General features: G+C 42.3%; 3 protein-coding genes across 3 annotated transcripts in view; 2 read left to right on the forward strand and 1 right to left on the reverse strand.

Annotated features, from left to right (window-relative positions):
* C2H3orf49 (chromosome 2 C3orf49 homolog) overlaps positions 1-5,128 on the forward strand; it is a 14,538-nt gene extending 9,410 nt beyond the window's left edge. The window contains exons 4-5 of the mRNA XM_035104992.1: positions 3,546-3,656; positions 4,934-5,128. Of these exons, the coding sequence (XP_034960883.1) occupies positions 3,546-3,656; positions 4,934-5,128 (306 nt within the window). The remainder of the gene's footprint in view (positions 1-3,545; positions 3,657-4,933) is intronic.
* A 1,345-nt stretch (positions 5,129-6,473) lies between these two features.
* Positions 6,474-18,227, reverse strand: THOC7 (THO complex subunit 7). The gene is made up of 8 exons (XM_035106751.2): positions 18,031-18,227; positions 16,188-16,305; positions 12,954-13,081; positions 10,356-10,442; positions 9,430-9,487; positions 8,598-8,664; positions 7,011-7,080; positions 6,474-6,757 (listed from the first exon to the last, which is right to left on the reverse strand). The coding sequence occupies exons 1-8, from the start codon at positions 18,047-18,049 to the stop codon at positions 6,690-6,692; spliced, it is 615 nt and encodes a 204-aa protein (XP_034962642.1). The 5' UTR covers positions 18,050-18,227; the 3' UTR covers positions 6,474-6,689.
* The window catches only part of ATXN7 (ataxin 7), a 97,706-nt gene continuing 97,501 nt past the window's right edge, over positions 18,097-18,301 (forward strand). Inside the window, exon 1 of the mRNA XM_035106748.2 lies at positions 18,097-18,175. The gene's annotated coding sequence lies outside the window, so the exon portion shown is untranslated. The remainder of the gene's footprint in view (positions 18,176-18,301) is intronic.

Genomic DNA, 18,301 nt, shown 5'->3' on the forward strand with positions numbered 1-18,301 from the left:
CCCCTGACAAAGAAATGACCAGTTCAAACACGGCGAGCTGAGTTGATGCCAAAGAGCTCGATTTTGGTCTCATCTGACCGCAACACTTTCACCCAGTTCTCCTCTGGGTCATTCAGATGTGCATTGACACATGTGCTGTCTTGAGCAAGGGGACCTTGCGGGCTCTGCAAGATCTGTCCTTCATGGTGTAGTGTGTTACCAACTGTTTTCATGGTGACTATGGTCCCAGCTGCCCTGAGATCATTGACAAGTTTCCCCCGTGTAGTTCTGGGCCGCTTCATCGCCGTTCTCCTGATCATTGCAACTCCACGAGATGAGATCTTGCATAGAGCCCCAAACAGAGGGAGGTTGACAGTTATTTTGTGTTTCTTCCATCTGCGAATTATTGCACCAACTGTTGTCACCTTCTCACCAAGCCGCTTGGCAATAGTCTTGTAGCCCAGTCTAGCCTTCTGCAGGTCTAAAATCTTGTCCCTGACATCCTTGGACAGCTCTTTGGTCTTGGTCATGGTGGCTACTTTGGAATCTGCTGGATTGATTGCTTCTGTCGACAGGTGTCTTTTGTACAGGTACCGTAACGAGCTGGGACTACAGGTAAGACCTCTCCCTTTACAGCAGGTGATTCTAATCTCAGCTCGTTACATACAGTGTAGATACCAGGTAGCCTGACATCTGGCTGGTTGATAGGGGATCAAATATTTATTTCACTCATTATAATGCACACCAATCTCTGACTTTTGTCTTCTGGGTTTCTGGGGTTTTTCCTGTTGTTATTCTGTCTCTCACAGCTACAAGAAACCTATCATTAAAATTATGGACTGGTCATTTCTTCGTCAGAGGGCAAACAGGCAAATTTAGCAGGGGATCAAATACTTTCCCCCCTCACTGTAAATGGCAACCGGCTCCTTTCTTTATAGAGCGAGTCGGATGTTTTACCTATGTAACAGCTGAGACCCTAGAGCTTCTGTTATTCACTGTACGCAGACATACACATGCCAACTCAGTGCACATATTTGGAAAGAAAATGCTCACTTTAAAATATGGCATTCATGTACATTTCCACAAAGTTTTTAAGTCAATCAGTTTAAGTACTTGCACAACTGGAGAGGAGAGGGAGCTCTGTCAAGTAAGCTGTTGAAATGGGGCACTCCTGAATAAATTCAAAAATAACATGTATAAAAGTAGCTATTTATGTTGTGAACCAGCCTGAGATCTGCAGATGAAGGGCAGCATACAATTTTTAATAATAACAATAACAATATTTTTCTGAGCTATTTAGCTGTCCCTTTGCAATGACTTTCTTTCTCCCCTTTCGAAATGAGTTTTCTATGATAGCACCCACACCTACAGCTCCTTTGATCACCTACCGGTATGTACAGCCCTGCTCACTCCATTTAACAAAACAAAAAAAGGATATTGCAAAATTGAAGGAGACATTGGGAAAAACTCACTATGATCAGACTGGTTGCACAGTTCTTGTTTCTAGAGTGCTTGATCTTATCTCCGTTGTGCAACCGTTTTGTTAAATGCAGAAGCATAAAGGTTAATATAATGCAGATGTCTTGTGGATTAGGATGCAGCCCATAATATAACTACTTGACCTGTGAGAGAAAAGGTTAATAAACTAGGCACGCTAGATTAAAGAGCAAGCTTGCAGGGAAACAGGCTTTCAGTTTCTAAAACCCAATTCACAGACAACTTCCTGCCAAAGGAGGAATTCTATTTTTTTTCAGTGCTGTTTTCCAATTCTGAGCAGCTGGTTTCTTCAAGGGGAAAAACTACAGGACTTCTTGTCGGATTCAAATTTTGTTTGGTTGATGAAGCCCTCTGCTGGTCAGACCTGAAATTAAGTTGGTTCCTCCCCCCCCCCCCATAAATGTGGCAAAAGTCAACTATGCCTGATGAATCTTGAAAAAAGAATAAATGAAAATAACCTAGATTCATCTTGGTTTGGGAAGCTTGTGTGCAGCATACCTTGAAAAAATTCAACAAAAAATTGCCTTGCTAGATCAGAGAAATGGTATATCTTTCTCCAGTACTCCATTGCTAACAGCAACCAACCAGAGGTCCCAAGGAGCTGATGTTGCTTATCTTCCATAGTTTAAACATGTTGTTTCCATATTTTTTTTAAGCTAACAAGCTTAATCCGGGGACACTTTTTTTAAAGCCGAGTAGCAATAGGGAGTTAGTAGTGGCGATGGTGAGGCAACAGACCCAGGGCCCAAGCACACATGCATATTGTATAAAGGTGCAAAGCCCTTCTTTTGCACCCTGTGAAACATAAATGCACAGCGTTTTTAAAAAACTGGGCAATGGCTGCCCGCCCGCAGCTCCCGAGCCTCCCCTGATCTGTCAAAACAAAGGGGGAAGGGGGCAGGAGATCAGGGGAGGCTTGGGAGTCACAGGCGGGTGGCATGCCGTTACCCAGTTTTTTAAAAACTCTGCACATTTATGTTTCACAGGGTGTGAAAGAAGGGCTTTGCACCTTGCCCGGCAGAGAAACCGTGTGCCTTGCAGCTCTCCTGTGCAATGGCTGCCCACCTGCAACTCCCGAGGCTCCCCCATCAGTCAAAACAAAGGGGGAAGGGGGGAGATCTGTACCACCGGACGTCCCCAGTTCTCCTTTGGCAGTGGCGGTGGCAGCGGCAGTCAGCAGCCCAGAGCCAGCCAGAGCCAACTGTACTGCCAGGCTGGCTCCGGGCTGCCGCTGCCACATTTCTCAGGGACAGATTTGCAATTCTGGGGACATTCCGGGGACAGAATTTGTCCGGGGACAGATTTGCAGATCCGGGGAGTGTCCCCAGGAACCGGGGACGTCTGGTAACCCTAGCATAATATCTCTTATAGACATATACCTTATAGCAAGCATAGGCAATCTCGGCCCTCCAGATGTTTTGGGACTACAGCTCCCATCATCCCTAGCTAACAGGACCAGTGGTCAGGGATGATGGGAGTTGTAGTCCCAAAACATCTGGAGGGCCATGTTTGCCTATGCTTGCCTTATAGGAATGCACTATAAAGGTAGAAGAGCTTTCATGGTGAGAAGTCATCCACAATGTTTTAAATGGGATTGCATTGCACATATATAGCTATTTCCACACCACTTATTGAACATATCAAGATACATTTTTGACAGCCTGCAGCCTATAAGCCAATTCATAAATGTGTTAAATTAATTTTAACTTTAATTTTTATTTTATCTGCATTTTAATTTTTTTGTTTTATTGCATTTCACGGTTGTTGCATTTTTTTCTTCATTGCATTTCATTATACTGCACAGTACCAGTATTAGCCACCTTGGGCACCATGTGGCGGAAACAAGGGGTGCAAATTTAAGATAGAGACAAACAGACTTGGGAGTTCCCTGCATGAACTTTTCCCATTTATTCTGAGGCTGGAAATCTTCCGTGTTCACAACGCAAATTGTCTACATAGGCATGGCATGTTCCTTTCTCATGGAAGAGAACGGAAAGCACTTATTCATGCGGATCACAGAATTCTGTTCTTGTAAGAATGTTTTGTCTCCCCCTCCCCGCAAAACACAGGTTTCCTATTTGGCAAAAAAGAAAAACTTCTCAGTGTTCAAAAAGAAGAAAAGAAGTATGCCACCAGTGTGGTACCATTCAGACACAACACTAGGGAAGCTTCAAATGCAGGTATCTTGAAACAAAGCATTGTTTTGATTATACGGTGCAACATAGGACTTGGCTATACAGCTGCAAATAAAACGTTTTAAGTGGTTTTTTGTTTTGTTTTTTTATTAAGGATTTTCTTGGTTTACAGAAATAGCCGCAGTGTCTCTTGTAACATTTTTACAGATCAGTTTCATTTGTTGAGACATTGGGAGGAATGGGGAAAAGAGGTAGATGGGGGAAAGGTCGGGTGGCGGTGTTTCTATTTTACTGAATATATGTGTGTGTGTGGGGGGGAGCTGTCAGAGTCGCTTGTGCAGGTTCTCTGTTGTGTTCCTTTGGTGGTGAGAGATAGGGTTGGCCTAGGGTATGATTATGCATTTGTGGTTGGCTGTGGTGGGTTTTGTTTCATGTGTTTTAAGTGTGTTGCAAAGTGTATTATACAGATGTGACACTAGATGGCGATGGTGAGCTATGGCAAATTCAATAATTTTTCAAACCGTTAAAAAAGCATTTTCACAGTGTTTTTTATGTATCTAAATTCCACCATAGACCTTTGTCTTTCCAACTGACTCCAATTCTTCCTTCTGTCTAACAGCAAACTATGAACAGTATGAATGATACACTATATTAGTCACTCTCAGAGCAAACCCATTTTTTCAGTGGGTTTGCGTATGACTTAGTTGGATATCACTCTTTAATTGAAAGTGAGCCCAACTCATTTTAGTTTGCTCATGAGCTGCGCTTAAGAATTGTTGACCAAACTTCACTGTCGATTCATCCTGGAACAAACCAAGGTTGCTCCAGGTTATGGGGCTTATGAATCTCTCTTATTGTGACTTTTCTTCTTTGGACTCCCCCATGTGATAAATTCTTATTTTAGAAGAGTTCAGCGCTCAGCTCTTTTCTCAGGTTGCAGCTCCTGAGCTGATGGAGGGATGTACTTCTGTCTATCTACTGCACATGTAGGAAAACACATGTACATTAAGTCCACAGCCTCTTGTGTTGCACGCATTGCAGTTTTATGGGCAAATTTTGAATTGTTGATAACATAGTGTAGGATAGTCAATGTTTTTTGTATTTTAATCTTTGTTGGAAGCCACCCAGAGTGGCTGGGAAAACCCAGCCGGATGGGCAGGGTACAAATAAATTTATTATTATTATTATTATTATTATTATTATTATTATTATTATTATTTCTATCTTTACAAGTGATTGAAACCCTTCATCTTTCTTTCAGTTCAAACAAATTTGTTTTATCCTGCTATACTTCACCATTTTTCATCCACGTTTCACAACAGGTGGATAATCTCTTGGATAACATCAGTGAAAAATCCATCCAGCTACTGGCTCTGAGAAGTGCAGAGCTGCAGCAGTGCGAGTTTTTGGGAGACAGGATACTGCAGTCCTCTAAGCAGTTCCAAAGGGTTTCCTTAAGAACCACAAAGAAGCGCAAACTGAAAAACATGTGTTTTCCATGTAGATGCTGCTGCTAATATCCTTCTTTTTTATTTCTTTTGAAAATATTACTAAAGCTGAAAGTGAACCACTTGCCGGGACTCTTCTAATAGCTGATTAACCGTCTCAGAAAGGTCAAAGTAGATTAAGATTTGATGCTACTGTCAAAGCCAGCAGCAATTCATGTTTTCGCTTTTTCTTCCTTTTGTTGGCCTCCTCACAGGTATTTCTCAAGAGCCAATGGAGTACGCCTCTGGGGTGAAAGTCAAACTAAAGTGACCTCCCTGGGGTGCAAGCCTGGGCAGTGTGTATGGAGGTCCTGGGCTGCCCAGGCAACAAGGCTCTTGGCCTCACTGTTGTGGTCCAAAGGTTCTTTATTTCACAGCTTCAGTAACCTGAGCTCAGAAGGCAAGAGTATCCCTTTGTTTATTGCTAACACCTCAAACAGCAACACATGCAAGATATATTTACGAGTTATGCTTTAAGTGTGACCTGTTGGCTTTTGTGGTGACTAGAAAATACATTACTCAACACTGGAAATCAAATAGAATCCCCTAACATTGCAGAATGGATTAAAATAATATGGGATATACTGTTCCTCAAAAAACTTGACCTGTTACTTGAAATGTAACTCTCAAAATGACAACGTTATAGAGGTATTATTCCTGTTCACGGGTTTTTGGAAATATCGCAATACTATTCAACCTTATATCATTTTTTCCCTTTGTTATACAGTGGTACCTCGGTTTACAACCACAATTGGTTCCGGAAGTCTGTACTTAAACTGAAGCGTACTTAACCTGAAGCGAACTTTCCCATTGAAAGTAATGGAAAGTGGATTAATCCGTTCCAGACGGGTCCGTGGAGTACTCAACCTGAAGCGTACTTAACCCGAAGTATGAGTGTAATTGGTTCCAGAAGTCTGTACTTAAACTGAAGCGTACTTAACCTGAAGCGAACTTTCCCACTGAAAGTAATGGAAAGTGATTTAATCCGTTCCAGATGGGTCCGCGGTGTTTGTAAACCGAGGCGGTTGTAAACCGAGGTATGACTGTATCTAAATTTATAGCAATGTTAGCTAAGGCGACATCAAATATATTATATTTCATTATATTTCATCCCCCTTCTTTTTGTTAAAATAAAAAATAAATAATCCTTCCAGTAGCACCTTAGAGACCAACTAAGTTTGTCATTGGTATGAGCTTTCGTGTGCATGCACATTTCTTCAGATACACTGAAACAGAAGTCACCAGACCCTTATGTATAGTCAGAGGATGGGTGGGGGGTTTGTAAATAGCTGTTTGTTTGTAAATAGCTGTACTGCTGTGTTAACATTAATATGGAGATTTAAAAAAACCGAATAAGAAAAAGACAGAAAAGAGCTCAAAGCCCAAAGTAGTATTTTAATTCCAGAATACAAATCCAATGTGAATCTAAGACTAAGTATGTAATACCAACTATTTATTGTATTAAAAAGACATTTCAAACATCAAGTCAAATGCATTCCAATGGAAATACAATCTAGTTTCTCGGGAGACCAAAAGGGAGAAAAAAAGTATCCATTGGCTTCTAGGCTTTGGAGCTTTATCCAGGGTCTGTCTATTGTTTATCTGCAGATACCATTGGTGTATCTGAGGCATCTTCTGCTTCTGAAAGCTTCTCATCATCTGAAATAAATATTGGGCTTGTTGTTTAAAAACATTCACTTTAAAATGAACATAGAAAAAGTCACGCCCTGATATCTGGAGTGCTACTGAGGTGAATCTGAAAAGGTATGAAGCTTATGATGAAATTTAGGGGCGGACTTTTTTTTAAAAAAGGAATTTGGCAAGCTGAGTGTATGAGGGAAGGAGCAACAATAAACCCGAACCCATGCAGTAAGGAAAGTAAGCCATGCTTTTATATACTGAACTAACTTACTTTCCAGTGTTTGCTGAAGTTCATGGATGGTGCTCAGAAGTACATGGAACTGTTTTCGTCTCAACTCCAGCTAAAAGAAAACAAAAACAAAATCTGAAGCATATGAAATATTTCTTTTGGATTCTCTCTGTTCTGCATCGATGAATCAACATCTAAGTAAACGTATATGGGTGAAGCCACAAAAACGTCAACCTACAGACCCAATTTTCATTTTCATATTGTTAACTATGTATATATAAATGTAAAAGGTGCGTGTATTGACACAGCACCTTTCTCAGAAACCGCTTGACCGATTCCATTCAAATTTGGACACAACGTTCCATTCCACTGTGCGGAGGTTCCTATAAACTTACATTACAGAAATATGATACCTATAACAGGTAAAAATGTCATTTTATGGGGAAAAAATAGCACCCTCCAGCGGACGTCAAAGGAACAGATGTCATATCCTTTTGCAGCTAGAAAACCTTCCCTCTCCACAGCACCTCGGCTCGCCTTTACAGACTAGGCCGAACTAGGCCAAATGGAGGTGCGGACTTGCATGGGTGGGTGTAGGGGGGAAGAGGGGACAGAATAGGTCATGGGTTGTGACAGGGTGGTGAGAATCACAGGGATGATCCGGGGGTGGGGGGAAGAGGCAGAATAGGTCATGGGTCAGGACAGGATGGGGGAAATCACAGGGGTGAGCCGGGGTCGGGGTGGGGAGACGGGATACATTATGGATTGGGACAGGGTGGGGGGGAAACACAGGGATGCGCCACAGCAACGCGTGGCCGGGTCAGCTAGTGTTCTATATAATTTTAAAGATAATTTGCCAAAGTTTCATTTTTCAAACTGGCATTTTACTCATGAGTAAAGCATCCAGAAGCATGGCATGCCCAATGACTCTGATTTACACTACCCCCCTCTAAAGTTCAGTTAAAGATCTTTCCAAGAAAATAGACAATAGGTTAATGACCCTTTATTGTATTGATAGTTTTCGCTTGCTCATTTGGTACATTGACAGGGTTAGGAACAAAATCCAATGAAATTAGGACAACACCACTTACTGGGTGCATTACATTTATTACATAAACACATACTTTCCCCCCTCCACGGCAAATGAAAATCTATGTTTTAACATTATTTTCTTCTTCAAGGTTCTTAGCATGAAGAAAACATGGTATTGCCTGCAATGTATTTTAAATGCAACATTTCTTGTACCCAATGCTATGGTTTAGAAAAGTACAGAATTTATATTTCTCTAATAGGCCCCCACCCTATTTCTTGAAGCATGTAAAAGCTTCTACCAGCTTCCCTTCACATCCATGGAGAAGGTAGACCAGTCCTCCTGACTGGCTCTCCCTAGCTAGGCTGAATAGGTTGGCTCATCTAGAACAGGCATAGGGAACCTTTTTGGCTCCAAAGGCCAGATCCTTATCAGGATCTGCCTTGTGGGCCAAATTTGACAGGTGGGCAGGGCTAAAATATTAGCGAAAATAAAAAGTATTTTGAAGGGGGGAGCTTTTAAATGTTACACTGGTCAGTACGGAATTACCCATACAGTATTTCATTGTAAAAGAAGAAGAAGAAATCAGCAAAACTTACTTTGTCTTCTACATTTTCTTTGATATGGGAGAGATGCTGAAGTTCTTTCCCCAAAGCTTCTAACTGCCTGAGAACAGATTTAGCATATTGTCATTGAAGACCCCCTTTGTTTTGCACTATTTATTAATTAATAATTCCATTTATAACTCAACTTTCAACCTGAAGTTTTTAATCATTTATATTACAGTATGCTCTTCAACTGCCCAGTGGTTCCCAGAACAGCTTAAACAAATAATAACAAGTATATGAAAGCACTTGCAATATGATGTAAAATAGAGGAGTCATTTTTAAGAAGCCTGGGCAATAGAAAGACACACAGAAGAAAGCAAATCCTCACCAAGCATGACTCTGGGAATCATATTCTGAAGGGCACCACAACTGAGATGGACCTGTCTCCTACCCTCAGCTTCACCTCTGGTTGTGGTGTTGGCACCCTTGAAATACTACATAGGCACATTTGTGTGGGAGAAGCTAACTAGGTTCGAAGTCACTTAGAGCTGAAATAATTCAAACCAGCACACAGAACTGTGCCAGGGCAGATGTCCAACAGGCATGGAGGAATCCCAGAAGCATCACCTTTACAGAAAAAGTAGTCTAATTCTGCTGCCTGGAATGAACACCCAAATGCAGTGTTAACTGGACTCTGCATGATCACAGTGACTGTAATTAAAATTACTTACTAAATCAAGGCATATTTTGTACAGGTGAACATTTTGTGCGAGTTTCTATGGTGCACTTTCAAATATTGTTTTAATTCCCGTGACTGCTAGCTTTCAGATGCTCTGATAAATTATTAGCACAGTTTCATTTAAGGTGTTAGACCCATACTTACTTGAGTGTTTCATGCCTATCTGGATGATGCTGTATTACTTTAGCCAAAGCATCATATTCTGAAAGAATAAAAGATTATAAGCATCATATCTGACTTTATTCCAATTTCACAAAGTAGGAGTGTTATTTCAATAATTTTTAAAACCTTGTTTACAACTTGGCCCATTCTCAAACTTTCAGACAAGAAACAATTAAAAGCATAAGAAATATAATTAAAATAATATAACTGGGATGACAGGTGAATGCATGTTCTGTTGCTTGGCATATGCATAGCCTCAACCTTAACTCCGTACCAAACACCTCAATGTTTGCCCATGTGATGATGCCCAGCCACTCTGGGCTGCTTCCAGCAAAATATAAAAAAATAATAACATGTCAGACATTAAAAACTTCCCTGAACAGGGCTGCCTTCAGATGTGATACTGGCTTGCCCACTTCTTTACCAGTCTCCCTTCTAAAAAGAAATCTTCCTGGTTCATAACACCAGGGGGATGGGGATGATGTCTTTACTCCTTTCACCCATTCCTCTAGCTTACAATCACGGGATCCACACCACCCTCTCTCACATAGGGGAGATATGTTTTAACCCATCTATTAGTATAGATTTCCAGCAAACCAGAATAACAAACACAGGATTGAAACATGGAATGCGATCATGATTTGTGGGAAACCATGCTTAAGAGTAAGACATTATTTCCACTCATGTCACAAGGAAATGCAACAAAAGGGCAGGCACTTTATGCTTTAAGTGCAAGTCTAAGGAGTGACCAACAGCATAGGCAATATTTATTTCTAAACGAGATCTTTCATAACAAGTGAAAATAATCATGACAAGTTAGAGAATGCTTGTCATATGCATCAAATCACTAATGTCACATGCCCCTTCATATAAAACTAGCAATTACTAACTGCAAAATAAATTGTTACCTTGGCGATTTTTTCGTATTCTTTTTGCCTGAAGAATCTGCTTTTTGCACTCTGCAATTTTCTCATGTGCTGCAGCTATATTATTTTCTTCCAGAAGAATAAAATAAATAAAAAAACACGATTTGACACAAATCTATAAATGTCACAACACCTATTTATTAAAATTTGAAAACTTGCACTGTTAAGTGGCAACATTACATAAAACATCTGGCTTTCAGGTTTCATCTCTAGTCATTGTGAATAGGTCCATAAATCATAATACATTGTGTATTCTAATACTGTAATTACTGTCAGAGTGCTCAGAATGCAGATCTTCTGAAATAAATATTTCTGTAGATATACCAGACAAATAGAAGATCCATTTCTAGTACGCTCCATGAAATCTGATCTGTTTACTGGCCAATTTTTTTGATGTGGAGTTAGGATTATTATTCATTTTAGTTAAAATATTTCTATGACACTCTATAGCCACGTTCTCAGGGAAACGTACGAGGAGATGAGAGATTTGTAAATAAAACAAATGAATAGCAAACATACAAAAGCAGCACCATATAACAGTGGCAGAATAATCATAATCAGAAATGGAAGAGACTGAAAGGCCATGGAAAACAAGCATTTGCCTGGTGCTGAAATGACATCAAAGCAGCTGCCCATGGAGGGGGGCATTTCATAGCCAGGATGCCACCACTGAAAAGGCCAATTGAAGAAGAAGAAGAAGAAGAAGAAGAAGAAGAAGAAGAAGAAGAAGAAGAAGAAGAAGAAGAAGAAGAGTTTGGATTTGATATCCCGCTTTATCACTACCCGAAGGAGTCTCAAAGCGGTTAACAATCTCCTTTCCCCTCCTCCCCCACAACAAACACTCTGTGAGGTGGGTGGGGCTGAGAGACTTCAAAGAAGTGTGACTAGCCCAAGGTCACCCAGCAGCTGCATGTGGAGGAGCGGAGACACGAACCCGGTTCCCCAGATTACAAGTCTACCGCTCTTAACCACTACACCACATTGGCTCCAGCATCTCCTCCTTGCGAAAGCTTCAGAAGATCTTAAGTTTAGGAAGACACATGTGGAAAGAGGGAATTCTTCAGGTACCCTAGTCCTAAGCCATGAAGGTCTTAAAAGGTCCAAACCAGCACTCCGCCTTGGGCTCTGAAATGGACTGGGAGCTCAGAAATGGAAGCTGGCAAAGCAGTGGTCTGATACGGTCATACTTCCCAGTCCCAGTTACTAATCTTGGAGCTTACAGAGGTTTCAAGACAGTCTTCAGAGGCAGTCCCACATGCAACACCTTGCAGTAGTCCAAATGGGAGGTCACCAAGGCAGGGATAATGGAAGCCAGGTTATCCCTATCCAGGTAGGATCATAACAGGTGCAGCAGCCTAAGTTGCTAAATAGCTATAGAGACAACATGAGTTTTCAGCAGGTTGGACTGATTCAAATCAATGGTTTAATTCAAGCTTCCTATTGGTACTTCTTCTAAACAATTGTGCAAATCTCACCACTAAATCACACTAAGTTGCATGCTTTACAACCAGCCCTTGCATCTATTTGTCACATTGCATTTATTTCTTCCATACTCCCCTGTTTTACCTATAGAGGGAATGTATTTAAAAAGTATTCCCCTATGGGGACTTTCTTATGACCAACTCCCATGACAGTTTGTGAGGTTAACAGTTCAATCCTGTCCATGTTTACTCAAAAGTGCTTCAGTCTGGCACGGCCCAGCCTCACAAAAAAGAAGCAAACAAAAATGAAATCACGGTGACTGATATGCTATTTTTTATCAGGTCCGTGTTTGACAGGAAAAGGGCAAATATTCACATTTAAGAAATTATCAAACTGATTCTTCATTTACAAAGCAAGCCTCCTTCAGCGCTACATCTGGTAGGACACATTGATTCTGCTTAGTGATTATCTGCAGGGCTAAAACAGCCTTGTGAATAAGCTCACAGAAATCACTGGCTTCCTAGGGACTGGCAGAGGAGGGATGGTTTTTCTATGCTGCATGAGAACTCCACCCCTCCTCCACCAGCCTGCTCACTCACCTGTTTGCATATTCCCTATGGCTACCAGGCCTGTGCTTAAATACAAAGGTGGGCTAACATGAATATGAAACAAAAACTTTTTTAAAACCATGTTTTTATCCACCCTAGTCTCCAATGGCAAGGATGAATCAAGAAGCCCTCCAGACTATGTACCTGAGCATTCAGAGTACCAATGGGGAACTCGTAGCTCTCCACAAGTCAATTGACAAGAACTCCTCTACCTGCTCCAGCCAGCATGACCAGTGGTCAAGGATAATGAGAGTTTAAGTCAAACAATATCTGGAGGGTCACAGGTTTAACCCACCCCCCAATCCCACAGGAGTGCAACCCTCTTCAGAACAGGGAGAATACCACTCATCTGGGTAGATGAACCACCTGCTAACCATACCTCTGCCTTATCTCGACTGAGCTGGCAGCTTCAGGTTTCAATTTATAAAATGGAAAGAACTGCAGTGTGGCAAGAATGGATTGCTTTTTGCGTAATTATATCATATAAAACAACTCTATCACCATTGTTTATTGTATGACGACAATATTCAGTAGGAAATCCAGTATTTACCTATATCTTTGTAGATTTTTTCGTAGTTCTCCATTTCTCTGAGGTTCATATCATATACAAGCAAGGTTTTCCCCATTGAAAATTCACACTGTGACAGAGTGCTCAGCATGCGTTGGTACTGGGTGTAGCTGAAAAGGTATTATGCATTTCAATAATTTAATATCTCATGGACATACAATGATTCTTGGGAGCTCAATGCTGAATTGAAGCCTGATGCAAATCAATACAAATTAATGTTTTTTATGTATTTCAGGGCTCCCACAGCTACTTTCAAAGCTACCTGCTCTTAGTGGTGTTTTTCTGGCATTTATAATCACCATAATAGACTCACTACATAAAAAAAGAACATTTGTTGTAAAGCTGATCCCTTACACTCCTAATATGTGTCTATTATTACAGCTATCAAGTTGTCATTCTGTAAATGCCCAGGTTAACTGATATCAATTAGTTGCAAGGAGGGAATGCATGCAAAAAGAGGAGGTAGGCTTTCTTTAACCAACATCTGAGCAATGCAGAATAGTCAGGAGGAGGGGGGGGATGCCAAGAAGACGTAAAGCAGCTGCCTAAATCATTGTGTTGGCTATTAATAAGGGTAAAACAGGCATTGCACAGTATTCTCCTGTGTAATCCTTTAGACAAAGTTTTCACAAAGGCAAGATGCAGCCATTGGTTCTGTTCCAAAAGGGTGGGGTGAGGCTGAGGAGACAAACTTAACCCCACTTACCTGCTAGTAAGCCCCACTGAATTCTACAGGATGAAGTTCAGAGTAAGCACGGTTAATGTTGAGGCCTTGGTTATTGAAAAGCCCAGAGCAGGTGCTATAGATATATTAATTTAAACAATGTGAAGCAGCACCCCCAACACCAGTCTGTTATTTAAAGGGGGGTTCCACATTTCTAACTAAGTTCCCTAATTGCTACAAGTATCAGCTTCAAAACAGCAAGCTGATTTTTATGGTAATCAAGCTGTATACCTTAAACTGTTTACTTCAGACATAAATGGGGCCACAGTAAATAGTCTAAGTGCTCCAAGAATCTCAATCTTAAGGGAAATAAGTAGAGCTAATAAAAAGATGATCGCAGTCCTTCAGCACTGTGCGAAATGCAAATATATTTAAATTGAATAGTGCAACTGATTAAAACCTGGATGAGAAATCAGCATCAAAAAGCTTACTACATCACAGACCTAAGATGTTCATACTTCTAATTCTAAATGGATTTGCACTGCTTGTACTTCTAGAAGTGTGAAGACAACTTCCTGATGCAGAATCCTTGGGCTTGTGGAAGTATTCATCAATGATAAATAATAATTACTAAAATTAATTTCACATACTATCCTGTCCTTTGCCCTTTGTACTATATCTATTACTTATGTATGGATCACGATTTGCCAGAAAGAGTACAGGGCAATGTACATCAAACATATGAACAAAATTTAACCAAACAAAAAACGTATATACTGTACACTAAAAAAGGCAACAAACAAATTAAAACAGAATGCACACCTTGCTGATGCAGCAGACACCTCTTATTTATCAAACCATGAAGGCCTTGACAAAGAGAAATGTTTTCCCTTCGCATCTGTAACCCAACAACATGGGAGACCATCACACCTCTAAGGGGAGATCAATCCAGAGTCAGGTCCCCCTGCCTTGAAGAATATCCTTCCACACATCCTTTTTTCCATAAAAGTCTGGTACTTTGGAGCTCTTTTGAAAAATTGCTATATTTCTGATAAAACCATTCCATCTCAAGCAAAGCTTGTTTCAGACCACTGTTGCCTGCCTGCCCCATCATATTTTAGCATCTGAGTGATAGCTTTGGAAGTTCCTGTTGGAAAGCAATACAGTGGAACCTCGGTTTATGAACACCTCGGTTTATGAATTTTCGGTTTATGAACGCCACGGACCCATCTGGAACGGATTAATTCATTTTCCATTACTTTCAATGGGAAAGTTTGCTTCAGTTTATGAACGCTTCAGTTTATGAACAGACTTCCGGAACCAATTACACCCATGCTTCAGTTTATGAACGCTTCAGTTTAAGTACTCCGCGGACCCGTCTGGAACGGATTAATCCACTTTCCATTACTTTCAATGGGAAAGTTTGCTTCAGTTTATGAACGCTTACTCTGCGGACCGTCTGGAACGGATTAATTCACTTTCCATTACTTTCAATGGGAAAGTTCGCTTCAGTTTATGAACGCTTCAGTTTATGAACAGACTTCCGGAACCAATTGTGTTCATAAACCGAGGTACCACTGTAATGCCACATCCAACCCACATGGAATGGATGGCATAGATACGGTCATTCACTTTTTCTTGAAAGAAGAGATGAACTCCAATGCTAAACAGAAAGAACATACAGCCTTCAAGAGCTGTATAAACGGGATAAAAAGAACACAAAGGCTTGCTTTAAAGGAGCATCAGTGTATATCCTTGATGCCGCTTGCCTTTACAAAAAACAAAAACAAAAAACAAAGCTAAGTGAGTGTTCCTGTGTAACAGTGAAACACTTTAAGGGAGCAATCCTATACACAAGAAACTGGTGCAAAGCTGATGTAAATTAAACTGATATAAAGTTATACAAGATACAAACACCTTTCAGCAGCAGGCCTGCTGCTGGCTGAGCTGGTTTGAGCCTGGCAAAGGAAAAACAAGCCTTGTAGGTACACCACCCTTTTGCCAGCTTAATTTAGCTTGGATGAGGGAGTTAAGAGGGCATAGCCTGACTGTGCCAGAAATGTCCCAGCTCAGCCAGAGATCCACTGGATCCTAACCCATTCATCCCGGCAGATCTTGCTATAGGATGCTCCTCAAAGTGTTAAGAAAGAAAAATTGTTAATCCCCCAATGTCCCCCTCGCTGGCACCTTTTCCCTTCCGGAGGTGAGTTCCCGTCCCTGAGAGCCGTGCAGGCCAGAGGGAAAAGGCGGGGGCAGCAAAAAAATATTTGCGCCAGGGCACAGGATACCCTTAAGACGGCCCTGGCTGCGGAGGCCGCGTCGAACGTTCGGGTTCCAAAGAACGTTTGCAAACTGGAACAGTCACTTCTGAGTTTGCGGCATTTGGGAGCCAAAACGTTCGGGATTCAAGATATGACTGTATAATGTTGTTACCAACACCTGCCACTGGACGCAATTCCCACATTCTATTAAAACTAAAAGCTTTTATTTATGCAGCACTGGAGCTTGATGACCTGCTCCCACTTTCTATTTTATAGGTAAGATGGAAATACCCTTCTTCATGAGATCCGGAGTTGCACCACTTGATGAAACTCTTCACCAACAAATTAATTCGTCTGTCGTCGCCAGCACCATCTCCGTCAATCAATAGTCGTTTGCGAATAACTTCATCTAAGGCAGAAACAATAATTTAAAATGAGCAACAATGGTATGTTGGTTATTGTCACAGAAAGCAGCCATTTGATAAGGCAACTGCCCAAATCCTAAAACTGTTTACTTAAAAGTAAATCCTGGTTCCAATGGATTTACCTAGTGAAAGTATGTACTGTATTAGGGTGAGGGGGTCTGTGAGTATATTTTGTTATTCTAAGTGCCATCCCATAGGATTACACTGGACTATTTAATTAGTAGTTGATTTCATACATTAGTTGATTTCATACAGTGTTTACTCCTGAGAGAAAATTCATGGATTGATTTCAAGCAACACAGATGGGGCATTTCAACACAATCCTACACATGTGAACTCAGAAATAAGACCTAGTGAGTTGAATGGGGATTATTCCCACGTAAGTGGGTATAGGACTATAGCCTGAGATTCACACAAATGTGGCAGTATATTGTAAATTAATAGGGTTGATTTTTTTCTAATGCAAAGAAAACTTTTATCCTCATTACAGGTATAAACAAACTTACGATGGCGGAATTAAGAGGGGAAATGGTAAAGAAATGTTTATATCACCAGAGAAATAAGTTCTGAAGCCAGTGTGTGAATGACAGGAGGTACACTGTATATAATAAGGAGGATAGCTAAATGGCCACAGCGTCAGGTCGTGAGCTTATCATTACTGTTCACTTTGTTGTCAAAAATACATCAAACGGGGAGGCTACAGAAGAGGAAGAAGGCTATGTTGCAAAAACAAACAGACATACATTCATACAAAACCTGGAACTGAGCAGGGGGGACGGGACACAATGGGACACTAACCATTCTTTGAGAGGCCCTGTTACAGAAAAGCGTCATTATCTGTGGCTCACACTTTGCCCCTCGAGCGCATGGACAGAGCATACGCATACGTTTAGCATTTGCCGTGTGAGGATGAAATTCACACAGACCTACGCAAAAAAATTCTCTATATCCTAAAACACAACAATACACAGTTAAACATCTTCCTCCACGTTTTCCCTCTGCGCCCTCACCCTTTCCCACTCTGCGCCCCTCTCTCACCAAGGGGTTCCCCATTGCCTTATTCTCGCGCGGTGGGGGTGGGCTGGGGGCCTAATGGCAAGATGCAGTGTTGAAAGCTGCAAGTCTTCCCCAGCGCAAGAGCCGCTGCACATGGTGTCACCCAAAAATTTATTTCGGATTTGCAGCATCTGCGGCTCTGACGGTCGCCATGTGCTCAGTTGTAGGCAAACTCGTCCACCACCTCCATGCATCTTCAAGAGGGGAGTAGAGGGCGAACAGACTGGGGCGGGGGCAGATGGGGGTCTCACTCGCGAGGATTTAAAATGTGATCGGGGAGAGAGTGAGAGGAATCGGCATATTATTATTATTATTGTTGTTGTAGTAGTAGTAGTTATTTGGAGGGGGGAGGGGGGAATCCCGCGCACGTGAAATAAAGGCTTCGCGAGGCCCCTCGCTTAGGAGCAGAAAACGAGGCTGGTGGGCGAGATCCGGCTTCTTGGGCGGGCAGAGAGGAGCGGCGGTGGCGGCGGCCGCGCCAGCGCTGAGGGAACCCGGATTGCGAAGGCCCCGCCGCGCCTGGGGAAAGCGAGCGCGGCGGCGACAGGGCCCGTCCGAGGCGGCAGCGCCGCGGGGGAGAGGACCGCGAAGAGGCCGCCCCCGGTGCCGGGCCAACGCCGCGGGGTCGCTCGGCCAGCCACCCAGCCACTTACCATCGGTGACGGCGCCCATGGCGGCGGGCGGCTGATGCAGGCGGCGGCGAGCGAGCGAGGTGGGTCCGGCTCAGGCGGCCGCTTCCCACAATGCAGCGGCGGTGGCGGCAGCAGCAGCAGCAGCAGCAGCAGCGACGGCAGCCGGGTAAGCGGCGGCCATGGAGTGGGAGGAGGTGGCGTCGTCGTTGTCGTCGTCGCTGGCGGGGGCCTGAGGAGCAGCGAGGCGGGAGACCTTTCGGGGCAGCGGGCGGGCGGGCGGGGTGGTCGGTGG

Source organism: Zootoca vivipara, chromosome 2 (genome assembly GCF_963506605.1).
Source record: "Zootoca vivipara chromosome 2, rZooViv1.1, whole genome shotgun sequence".
Taxonomy (NCBI): domain Eukaryota; kingdom Metazoa; phylum Chordata; class Lepidosauria; order Squamata; family Lacertidae; genus Zootoca; species Zootoca vivipara.